An 11673-nucleotide genomic window follows, 5' to 3' on the forward strand; every position below is an offset into this window, starting at 1 on the left:
CCATTCCTGTCCCTGTCCTCTTCCCATTCCCATCCCTGTCCCTGTCCTGTCCCCATCTCTGTCCCTATCCCTGTCCTGTCCTGTTCCCATTCCCATTCCTGTTCCCATTCCCATCCCTGTCCCTGTACTGTCCCCATCCCTGTCCTGTTCCATCTCCATCCCTGTACTGTCCCCATCCCTGTCCTGTCCCCATTCCCATCCCTGTTCCTGTCCTGTCCCCATTCCTGTCCCTGTCCTGTCTCTATCCCTGTCCTCTTCCCATTCCCATCCCTGTCCCTGTCCTATCCCCATCCCTGTCCTGTTCCCATCTCCATCCCTGTGCTGTCCCCATCCCTGTCCCTATCCCTGTCCTGTCCCTATCCCTGTCCCCATCCCTGTCCTGTTCCCATCTCCATCCCTGTCCCTGTCCTGTCCCCATCCCTGTCCCTGTCCTATCCCCATCCCTGTCCCTATCCCTATCCCTATCCCTGTCCTGTCCCCATCCCTGTCCTGTCCTGTCCCTATCCCTGTCCCTGTCCCCATCCCCGTCCCCACCTGCGTGCTGCCGCAGCAGCTCCTTCCCGGCCTGGAACCGCGCCTTGGCCGCCTCCATGCGCGGGGGCTGCTTCTCCAGGGAGAAAACCTCGGCAAAGACGAACTCGCCGTCCCCGCTCCACCAGCCCCGGCTCCGCGCCCGCTCCCGCAGCCCCGGGTGCTCCGCCGCGATGTCGCTGCCGATGCTCAGCTGGTTGGAGATGTTGCGGCTGCCCTCTGTGCCAGCCGGGGCGGAGGGGTCACTCGGGGCACAGCGGGACACGCGGCTCCCCGTGCTCCCGGTCCGCCCCGTTCCCGCTCACCGCGGATCCGCTGGGCTGCCCAGTAGCGCCCGGCCGTCTCCAGGACCCAGGCCTCGGTGCGGTCGGCCAGCAGGAAGGTGTTGTGGTACACGAAGGGCACCGGCTCCTCCTTGCAGCTCCCGCCTTGGCCGTAGCGCTCCAGCAGCGCCGTGATCACCTCCAAGGCCTCCCGGGCTGAGCCGCCCCGCTCCAAACCCAGCCTGCGCCGGCAGCGCCCGTCAGACAGCGCCGAGGGCCGGGGCAGGGGGGACACGGTGCCATCCTCACCACCCTCACCATCCTCACCTCACCAGGTCCATGCCCAGCAGCGCCTCGGCCTCGCCCAGGGGCTCGCGGGTCCACACGCCCTCGTTGCCCACGCAGACGCCGCAGTCGTTGGCGCCCATCTCGGCACCCCAGAGCCAGGCGGGGCGGCTCAGCACCACCGCGTGCGTCCGCTCCGCCTGCTCGATCTCCAGGTACGTGCACTGCGGGGACACGGCGGGGACACGGAATGCTCAGTGCTCTCTCTGTGCCCTGCAGCCGCCCTGGCACACGGATGTGCTCTGGGGGGGGACACGGCGGGTGACACCCGGCACACTCAGTGCACGGCCCCCTGCAGCCACCCTGGCCCAGGGTGGGGACGCACGGGTGGCCTGACACCTGATGCACTGACCCCTACAGCCGCTTTGGCCCCAGCAAGGTCTCACCTGGACTTTGTCCCCGGGACGGTGGGTGGCAGCGGGGACATAGACGATCTCCTGGACCTCGTGGCGGGGACGGTCGGCGTTCTTGCCGAAGATGACGGCGGGGGACGCCGTGTGCGGTGGCAGGGCCACGAAGCAGTCGCAGGACGAGGGCACAGGAGCCTGCCCCGCCATCCTAAACTGGGTCAGGGCGGGCACCGAGTGGGATGTCAATCCCCTGTCCCTGCCCTGGATGTGTCCCCAGGGTCCCTCTGGGGCTGGGCATGGAGGGGCTGTGGGATGACGTGGTCCCTGGAACTGGGAGCACGTCAGGGACCCCATGGAGGGGTGAGTTGGGGGGTACCTCCGCCCCGGGACCCCGCAGCTCCGCACCGACCGCAGCCAACCCCCCGCGCAGCCCCGATAACCGGGATACCCCCGCACCGACCGCGGACGGGACCCCCTCCCGCACAGCGCCGGTAACCGGGACCCCGCGGGACCCTCCACGGACCTGCCGCCGCTCCCGCACCGCCGCCGCCGCCCGGGCCCGCCCCGCTCCGCCCTGTCCAGCCCCGGCCCGCCCTGTCCAGCCCTGGCCGCGCGACGGCGGCGCCCGGTGGCCGGAGGCCGCACGGCGGCAGCGGAGGGGACCGGGACCGGGACCGACACCGGCACCGGCACCGGCACCCGCGTGGGTCGGGGGGCGTTCCCAAAGGAGCCCAGGGACGGGGGTCCCAATTTTCCTCCCATGGGGAGGGGACGGGGGACCCGGCTGTGAGCTGGGGGGGTCCCGTGGGTCAGAGCCCCCCGCGTGGGTATCACCCTCCGTGGACACCCCCGCACCTCCGTGGGCAGCACCGGCGTGGGTGGTACCCCCGTGGGCATCCCCGCATCCCCGTGGGCAGCACCGGCGTGGGCAGCACCCCGCCCGGCCCGCGGTATGCGGACGGACCTGCCGGGCAGCGCCCTGCCCGCGGGAGGGGTGCAGGATGTGACCCTCGTGGGGACCTCGGCTGGTCCCAGCCCGTGTCACCCCCACACCATCCCCGTCCTGAGAAGCCTTGGAGAGCCGAGGCCGGGGTGGGGGGCGCGGGGCTGGACCCCTGAGACTATTGGTGGGGATGATCTAGGGTCGGGATGCCGGACCCCTGAGTCTCTTGGCGGAGATGATTTGGGGTCGGGATGCCGGACCCCTGAGACTCTTGGAATGAATTATTTGGGGTCGGGATTCCAGACTCCTGAGTCTCTTGGCAGGGATGGTTTGGGGGTCGGGGTGCCTGAGTCTCTTGACAGGGATAATTTGGGGTCGGTCCCCTGCGTCCCTTAGCAGGGATGTTTTGGGGTCGGGATGCCGGACCCCGGTGTCCTTCAGCAGGGATGGAGCCGGAGAGCCGGAGCGTGGAAAACACGCGGCGTTTATTCCAGTACAAAACCCAAACCCCACAGCCCCGCAGCCTCTTCACAGCACAAACTCTCCCCTCGCCGGCCGGGGGACACCTCCCGGGCCACCCCGCTCCATCCCCCCCGCAACCGCCCCCAGCCCGGGGCCCCGGCCGGGCCGGTCCCTCCCTGCCCCGGGGAGGCGGCCCGGGGGTGGGTGGGGGACGCGGCGGTTCGGGGCGCGGGGCCGGGATCCCCACACCGCAGCAGGCTGGACTGGTTTCCCGGCCGCCGTCCCTCCCCACCCGGTTTTACCGCCTTCATTGCCCCATCGCGGCAGGCAGGGCCCCGGGGGTGCGGGGGCAGAGCGCACCTGGGGCCCCCCCTCGCAGCCCCCCGGCTCTGGGGCAGCTCACTGAGGCTGAACCCCGAGTCCCGGCGTGGCCGTGGGGCTCCCTGCGCGGCCGTTCCCTCCCCAGCCCACCCGTGGGGTGCCCCCGGTGCGGCCCCCCACAATCTGCGGCTGCAGCAGGGGGTCCCCAAAAGGCCGGAGCCCCCCAGATGCTGCTGGAGCCGGGCTAAAATCCCGCTGGTGCGACACTGTGGGACCTTGGGGAGGGTCCTGAGCCCCCCTGAGGTCCCATCGGGAGGTGAAATCCCCCATTTGGGGGACACCGAGGGGGAGTTTTGTGCTGGAAAAGGCAAATGCCGGAGTCGGGGACGTCCTTCGAGAGCTGCGGACAGCCCAGGTCACCCGAGTCCTGCCGAGGGACAGCGCTGGCCGTGCTGGGGCTGCGGACACGTCCTCGCAGACCCCCCCAGCGAGACTTCACCTCGTGCTGGGGGGTCCCAGCCCCACGGCTCGTCCCTGCCCCACGGCGCAGGGGGGCTGCTGCCAGCCCCTCCCGCATCCATGGGGACAGGGACAGGGATGGGGACAGGGATGGGACCCTTTGAGGGGTCCTCCCCCTCCCCATCCTCACAGCCCACGGCCACAGCTTCGGCCTGGGACATCCGCTCTGCCCGAGCGGCAAAGCCTGGCTTCACCTTAATAAAATAATAATAATTAATAATAATAATTAATAATAATAATAATAAAACACTCAAAACCGAAGGCCTCGGGGCGCCCTCTGGGCACGGACCCCACTCGACTTCACGTCTACCCCTTCCCCCTGACCTCGGGGTGCTCCGAGCTCGGGCAGCCCCTGACGCGGCCCCCCCAGAGCCCCCAGGATGGGGCCATACCGGGGGATCAGCGCCCCCCCTCCCCCCCAATCTTCCCCCCCTCCCCGGATTCCCAACGGGTTGAACTGGGGGTGGGTGGGGGGGCAGGGCCGGGGGGACCCCGGGGTGCCTTGAGCAGCCAGCGAACCCCACCCCACCCGACCCCAGCGCTGCCCCCCCAAACCCCCCTCCCCCTCCCAGGTCCCGGCTTTAGCGTCTCCTTCTGTGTCCAAGGGGTTCTGCCAAAATCGGGGTGTAAGACCCCAAAAGATCTAAAAACCGAGGTTCACGGACCCCCAGCCAGGGGTGCGGGCCAGATACGGGGTGCCCTGGGGACAGGGGGGCGACCCCAGGGGAGAAAAAAACTACGGGGTCCCTGGTGGGGGAGACCGCGGGGTGTCCCCCGGAGGTGCAGGGACCTGGGAAGGGACAGCAATGGGGTCCCCGGGCGGACGGGCAGCATGCACGGGGGGCCAGGCAGAGTTCCCTGGAACGACGGGATCCCGGGGAGGGACGGCTACGGGGCCACAGGGGGACAGGCAGCATGCACGGAGGGGACGGCGGGGGTCCCTGAGGGGACAGGGGGATGGCTGCGGTCCCCAGTGGGGTCCCCAGAAGGGACAAGGGGGCACAGGCAGCTCGCCCGGGGTGGGGGATGCCCCTCAGGGAGGGGCGGTGCCGGGGGGGCGGGCGGGGGTCTCGGGGCGGCGGGCGGGCAGCGCGGCCGTGCCAGGCCGGAGGAATGCGGCCGTCCCGGCTCTCCCGGGCCCGCGGCCGCCCCGGTGCTTCCCGCCCGGGGCCGCGGCGGTGGGTGTGGGAAAGCTGCAGGTGTGCGCTTGGGCAACCGCCCGCCGCCCGCCGCTCGCCCGCCGCGGCCCCCGCAGCCCCCCACGGCTCACATTCACGCAGGACTTCTTTTTTTGTTTTCCTTTCTTCCGTTTTCCCCCGTTTTAGCCACGATTCAGGCCAAAAAAAAAAAAACCGGGCTTCGCATCCTCAAGCCCCCCCCGGCCAAAGCGGGGTTCCAAGGGGTGGGGGACCCCCGCCAGCTCAGGATCCCCAGCTGGGGCAGGGGGATGTCGCCAGCCCCCGACCCCCCGCGTACCGCCCGTGGGGGACTGTGCCAAAACCTCGTGGGTGACGAGAGAACGGGGCTGGCACGGGCTGGGGGCCGAGCCCCGCGTGCCACAGTTTGGAGGGGACCGTGGGGAGGGGGCCGGGGGGCTGCGGCCGCCCTCTCCGAGCGGAGGCTCCCGGCTTTCTCCTCCTCTCTCCCTTTCTCCTTCTCCTTCCTCCCCTTTGGGCTGGACGTGCCCGGGCAGCGCCTGCTCCTTCGGCTCCCATTGATGTTCCTCCCAAACAGCCCCGCCGCCTGCCAGCAGCCTCCCGAAAAAAAAAAAAAAAAGATTTGGGAAGCCGGGGGAGGATCGGGGAGGATCGGGGAGGGGGGGGGGGGGAAGAACCGGGGCGGGAGAGGGACAAGTGAAACCGCCGCGGGGCAGCTCCGGCTGCGGCGCTCCCCAACGCCGCAGCGGGGGACGGGGCCGTGCCACCAGCCTTGTCCCCGGCCTCGCCACCGCTCCCAGCACAAGGTGCCAGCCCTGCGCCCACCCCCGCCCTAAATCCCTTCGGAGACCGGCCCCGAAGGGTCCCCTCCGGCCACCCCCGCCCCACCTCCATCCGTGTCCCCTCCGGGGCTCAGCGGCTCAGTTTGTGGGGGCGGCCGTGCCCCCCTCCGACTCCCTCTTGCCTCCCTTGGCGGCCGACGGGTCCCCGGCGCCTTTGCCCTCGGGTTCGGCCCCGTCCTTGCCGCCGTCGTGCGTCTTCATGTGCTTGCCCAGGTGGTCGCTGCGCATGAAGACGCGGCCGCAGACGGGGCAGGAGAATTTCTTGGCGCCCGTGTGGGTCTGGAGGTGCCGCTGCAGCTCGTCGGAGCGGGTGAAGCGCTTGCCGCAGAAGAGCCAGTTGCAGACGAAGGGCCGGTCGCCGCTGTGCCAGCGCAGGTGGGCTTTCAGGTGGGAGGTCTTGGCGTACGCCTTCCCGCAGCCGGGAATGTGGCAGTTGTGCAGGTGCTTGCGCTTCACCCCCTCGGGGCACGGGCCCCCCCTCTCCGCCTCCTGGCAGTTGGGGCAGCGGCACGCCGCCTGCCCCCCGCCCCTGGGCACGGCCCGCCGGGCCCCCTTCGGCCGCCCCCCGCCCTCCGCCTCCGGCCCCCGCGGCTCCGGGGGCCCCTCCAGCGCCTTCACCCCCTCGGCCGCCAGGAGATGCTGCGCGGGCGGGGGCAGCAGGTGGGCGGGGGGCGCGCAGAGCTGGTGCTCGCCCCCGCCGTACCCGCCCAGGGCCGCGGGCAGCCCGGGGTGCGCGGGCACCTGCAGCCCCCCGCCTTGCCCGGGGGGCAGCTCCATCCAGCTGGCTCCGGCGTGGAGGTCCCACCAGTTGACACCTCCGCCCTCCTCGCCGGGGGCGCCGGGGTGCGGGGGTCGGAACCAGGGCTCGTAGGGATGCGCCATGTCCGGGGCGGCCGGCAGCAGCTTGGCGTAGGCTCCGGAGGCGGCGGGGCCGTCGGGGGGCAGCTCTAACCTCGGGGGGCCATGGGGCTCGTAGGCGCCGGGGGCGGCGAAGGCGGCGGCGGCGGCGTCGTCGGGCCCCGGCAGCGGCAGCTCCGGCGGCGGCAGCGGCGAGGCGAAGTCGGGGGCCCCCGGCGCGGCGGGGCCGTGGGGCTGGAAGGGCTGGAGCGGCTGCAGGTCCAGGTGGGTCGGGGAGGCGCGGGGCGCGTCCGAGGGCTGGGATCCCAGGGAGCCGCAGACCGCCGTCAGCATTGCGGGGCGGCGGCGCGCACAGACCTGCGGGGCCAAGCGGGGCGGGCGGGGAGGGGGAGAAGAGCTGTGAGAAAAGGGGGGGCACAGCTCCGCACCCCCCGTCCCTGCGCGCACCGGCACCGCGCCGCCTGCGTTTTGGGGTCACCGAGCCCCCCACCGAGGGGGTTGCGCTGCTCTGCGACACCGCTGTGACACCACGATGGTGGCACCAGTTTGGGGGGACGCCCCTTAGACCCGTCCCTGTCCCCTACGGACCCCGTGCCAGCCCCTGGTGCCGGTGGGTCCCGCCTGCAGCCCAAAGGGGTCGGTGCCTAATTCCAAAATCCAAGGAAACTTCCAACATCTGCCTTGTCACCTCCCTGACTCTGTCCCCCCAGCGCGGCCGGGTCCCCGAGGGGACAGCGGTGGCATCCCCAAGCCCATGCCCCAGCCACGGGGGGACACGGCACCCCCGGGGGAACACGGCACCCACGAGGCCAACCTGGCTCTCCCGCATCCCAGCCGGGCTGGGAAACCATCACTCCCCCCTTTGCTCCCGCCCCAAGCCCAGGGCCCAGCTGGGAGCCCTCAGGCCCGTTTTTGGGGGGGCTGCACCTCCAGGCCGCTTGGCAGCAGGATGAGGCAGCGAAGCCGCGGGCCGAGCCCCTGGCAGCGCTTTGAAGCCCGGCTCGGGGCTGCCTTCGCCCGCGGCCCCGCGGCCCCGGGGGCACCGGCGGCACCCCCAGACCCCCGGGCACCCGCAGGCTCCCAGCAGGGCGGCCGTGACTCAGCGGGAGCTGTGCAAACCCCACTGGGGACGGGCCCCACCCCGGTGTCGAAATCCACCTGCCGCCACCGGCTCCCGCCCCCCACCTTCCCACCGGCGCCGCGCCGAGGGGCGGCCGGGACCCCCCCTCCCTGGAAACCCCCCCATTGCCCCCTCTCGCCACCAGCTCCTTCTCCCCCACACTGCTCCCCCCGGCTCCTCAGCACCCCCAGCCCGCGTGGGACAGGGACGGACCTTTAGGGACACATTTGGGGGGTGCTGAAAGATTTGGGGTGGGAGATCCCCTGAACAAAGGGGCCGGAGCCCCAGAGCCCCTGGATCCCAGCACTGCGATTCCAGGGCAGGGAGAGGGTCCCCACGATGCTGAAGACCCCCCAAACTGAGTGAGGACACCGTTTTCCCCTGCCAGGTGTCACCCAGGAAGGCAGGGGGACCCCAAAGATCAGGGTGGGTGCTTTGAGGGGGGGTCCCAAAATCTCCCCGACAGGACCCACCTGTACCTGTGCCACCGACACTCGTGGGGGCAGGATGAGCCCCCCGGGGTGGCAGCTGAGCAGGTTTTGGGGTCCTGCTCCCCAGTGGGGACTGTCCCTGCCTCCTGGGGACACGAGTGGGGTCGGAGAGGGCTGGCACTGAGGGGGTCCCTCGCTGCCACTCGCGGTGGTGCTCAGTGGGGTCCTGACCCCTCCTAGACCCCTGCTCCCCATGAGCTCAAAACTGGGGTCAAACCCACAAAACGCCGCGGTGACAGCCCGTCACGGGGCTTTGGGGCGGCAGCTGGCACCCACAGGGTCCCCCCAGATCTGGGGACTGAGGGGACCTGGCAGGGACATCCCACAGCCCCCCTAACCTCCAAAGGGAGTGGAAGGGATCCTCCGTGGGGTCCGGGGGTCGGTCCCACCCCATCAGATCCAGCACGGCCCCATCAGGGCCCTCCTGGCTCACCCCATTCCCAACCATCCCCCTCGGCTCGGGGGTCCCAGCGACCCCCGCAGTGCAGCCCCGCCGTGACCAGCGGCACCATCCCCCCCATCCCAGCTCCAAACCTGGGGAAAAAGGGCCACGACTGGGATGGGGGGAGCGCTGGGAGAACCCCCCATCCACGGGCCTGCCTCAGCCAGCCATGGAGCCTCCCAGGACGTTTTTCCATCCGGGAATGATGACAAAAATCCCCAGGGGCCCCCAGCGTCCTCCCTCCCTCCCTGGCGGGGCTCAGCGACGCGTTGGCCATTTCACCGCAGGGAAACTGAGGCAGCGGCGGGTGAAGCGTCCCGTGAGTCACGGCCCGGGCTGGGCAGAGGCGGCCCGGCCCCGTCTCCCAGCCCCGCCGGTGCCTCGCCCCGCGGCGGGGCCGGGCGGGCGCCGCTGCCCCCAGCACCGGCAGCCCCGACGGGGGGGGACGGGGGCGGCGGTGGGAGCCGGGCCCGCGGGCTCGGGGGATGCCGCGGTTTTGGGGGGATGCCGTGAGTCCCGGGGGGGTGCCCCGATGTCGGGGGGACGCTGCGGGGTCGGGGGGTGCGGTGGGTTCGGGATCGTCCCCGCCGCACGGCCCACGGCAGCGCTTCCCGGAGCCGCAGCGGAGCTCCCCGGGGATTTTTGGGGAGGGGAACGGGGCCGCACCGGTGGCGGCGGGGGGGGGGGGGGGGGCGGGGGTCCAGCCTTTGCAGCCCCTCGCGGGACTCGGCACCGGAGCGGGGGCTCGGCACCGCGGGAGGGGTCTCAGCCCCACGGGAAGAGTCCCGGTCCCGCGGGGAGGGGGTCGCGCTGGAAATTGGAGCGGGGGGGACACAGCGCGGTGTCCCGGGAGCCCCGGTGGCCAGCGGATGCGGCGGGGTGGCGAGCAGGGACTTGCCGGGGCCGGAGCGGGCGGTGGGACCGCCGCGGCCGCGTCGCAGCCGCCGGTCAGGGCAGCCGCGTCCCCGGGACCCTCCCGGGGGTCCCGTCGGGGGTCCCCGCGTCCGGCATCACCGGGGGTACGTACGGGTCTAGCGGCAGCGAGGTCCCGGCGGGTCCGTCCTCATCGGCGTGGCGCGGGCGCTGCTTCCCGAGGGGACCCCGAGGGACCCGCGCGGCTCCCCAGGGACGGGGCACCCACTGGGCCGGGCGAGCAGGAATGGCCGGGTCCCAGCCCGGCGGCCGGCTCTTCCCTCCGCCCCCCCGCCCAGCTCCACCCCCGGCCCCGGTGATTTTAACCCTTGGAGGCAGAGCCGCAGCCCCACCGCTTGACAGGAGCCGGCTCCGGTCCCAGGATCCGGCGGATGAAAGCGGAGGGAGGGGACGGGAAGTTCGCAGCAGACACCGCAAGCAGGGGGGTAATTAAAGAAGAAAGCAACAACCGCCTCCCTCCCTCCCGCGTCCGTGGCCGCCTCCTCCTGCCACCCCCCCGGCGACCCCCGGGCACCCCTTCTGTCCCCTGGCAGGGCAGCTGTCCCCCCTCGGCTGTTGGTGACACGCAGGTGGCTGCCCTCCCCTCCTGCCACCCCCTCCCGGAGACCCCCGGGCCCCCCGCTAGTCCCCACATCAAGGGGTGACACGCGGGGGTGGCCGCCGTCCCCCTGCCACCCCCGCGGGGACCCCCGGTTTGTGTCGCCGCCCCGGGGGTGACACACGGAGGGATGTCACCTGTCCCCGTGAGGGGCTCAGTGCCCCCCGTGGCGCCTCGGGCCTGGGCCGTGGGATAAATGGGACAGGGATGGACACAGGGGACAATTTTGGGGCCAGAGCCGGACCCGCGGCGGGAGGGAGTGGGACGCTGGTGGCAGGACCCACCGTGACCCCGATGGATTTGGAGCAGCCCAAAAAAGCCCAGAAGGTCCTGGCTGAGCCTGTCCCCACCTGGCCGGGGGTGTCCAACCCCCCCTGTCTCCCGTGTCCCCCCCCGAGGCTGCCGGCAGGGACAAACCCCGGGAGCTGCCGGGTGACAACACCACGGCCAGTGGAGCCACTTAATCACCGGCGCGTCGTGTCCCCATTTCAAACCCCTGCGCCCGGCCGGTGGCCACCAGAGCCCCGTGGGGACCCCGGTGGGCACGGTGGGAGCCCAGCCGTCCCCACATCGCACGGGAAAAGGCGCTGGTGGCCCCGCAGAGCCGGGACCGGGCTGGCAGCGCCAGGATCCCGGCTGCCGCGTGGGAGCCCGCATCTCCCGGCGAGCCTGCCAAGCGCCCGGCCGGGCGGAGGGTGCAGGGAGCTCCTCCTTCGCCTTGGGGAAAACTCTCCTGGTTTTCATCATCGCAGCAGGGATGGCTCCACCGCCGCCGCCACCGAAACGCGGCTGCCTTGTGGGCTGAGCGCGGCCCCACGGCCCGGCTCGGCCGGGCTCCGGGAGGGGCGTCCCGGGGTGGGCGTGGAGGGTGGGGACCCTGGGATGGGGACCCTGGGATGGGGACCTCGGGATGGGGGTCTCGGGATAGGGACCCTGGAATGGGGACCCCAGGATGGGGACCCTGGAATTGGGATCTCGGGATGGGGACCCTGGAATGGGGATCTCGGGATGGGGACCCCGGGCTGGGGACCCTGGGATGAGGACCCTGGGATGGGGATCCTGGAATGGGGACGCCAGGATGGGGATCCTGGGGTGGGGACCCTGGAACGGGGACCCCGGGATGGGGATGCCAGGATGGGGATCCCGGGATGGGGACCCCGGGATGGGGATCCTGGAATGGGGATCCTGGGATGGGGACCCCGGGATGGGGACCATGGAATGTGGACCCTGGAATGGGAACCCTGAGATGGGGACCCTGGGATGGGGACCCTGGGATGGCGATCCTGGGATGGGGATCCTGGAAAGGGGACCCCAGGATGTGGATCCTGGGATGTGGACCCCGGAATATGGACCCTGGGATGGGGATCCTGGGATGGGGACCCCGGGATGGGGACCCCGGGATGGGGATATCCTGCCGTGGGGATGCCGGGGTGGGAAGGGGCAGGACGAGCGGCTGGTGGGGGTTGGTTGTGCAGAAATGGGTTGAACACACGCACGG

The 11673-nt window shown here is 71.6% G+C and overlaps 2 protein-coding genes across 6 annotated transcripts in view; both read right to left on the bottom strand.

The window, feature by feature from the left end:
- The window catches only part of SCRN2 (secernin 2), a 4057-nt gene extending 2010 nt beyond the window's left edge, over window positions 1–2047 (bottom strand). The window contains exons 1-5 of one of the 4 annotated variants that reach the window (XM_042020250.1): window positions 2013–2047; window positions 1526–1697; window positions 1122–1303; window positions 837–1036; window positions 535–750 (exon numbers count right to left, since the gene is read on the bottom strand). In XM_042020250.1, the coding sequence (XP_041876184.1) occupies window positions 535–750; window positions 837–1036; window positions 1122–1303; window positions 1526–1696 (769 nt within the window). In that variant the 5' untranslated portion in view covers window position 1697; window positions 2013–2047. Of the gene's footprint in view, window positions 1–534; window positions 751–836; window positions 1037–1121; window positions 1304–1525; window positions 1965–2012 lie in introns of those variants that run through there. The other 3 variants (XM_042020248.1, XM_042020247.1, XM_042020246.1) reach the window with 3 other exon arrangements.
- An 853-nt stretch (window positions 2048–2900) lies between these two features.
- SP6 (Sp6 transcription factor) lies at window positions 2901–10044 on the bottom strand. Of its 2 annotated transcripts, none has more exons than XM_042020252.1 (2): window positions 9672–10044; window positions 2901–6948 (listed from the first exon to the last, which is right to left on the bottom strand). In XM_042020252.1, exon 2 carries the CDS (start codon window positions 6922–6924, stop codon window positions 5812–5814), a length of 1113 nt encoding a protein of 370 aa, XP_041876186.1. In that variant the 5' UTR covers window positions 6925–6948; window positions 9672–10044; the 3' UTR covers window positions 2901–5811. The 2 variants fall into 2 exon arrangements, with proteins under 2 accessions (XP_041876186.1, XP_041876185.1); XM_042020251.1 differs by lacking the exon at window positions 9672–10044 and adding an exon at window positions 8737–8812.
- Between the last annotated feature and the right edge of the window lie 1629 nt (window positions 10045–11673).

This window comes from Corvus kubaryi, unplaced genomic scaffold (assembly GCF_017639235.1).
Source record: "Corvus kubaryi isolate FWS band 111438036 unplaced genomic scaffold, C.kubaryi_AGA036_p1.0 36929, whole genome shotgun sequence".
Lineage (NCBI taxonomy): Eukaryota > Metazoa > Chordata > Aves > Passeriformes > Corvidae > Corvus > Corvus kubaryi.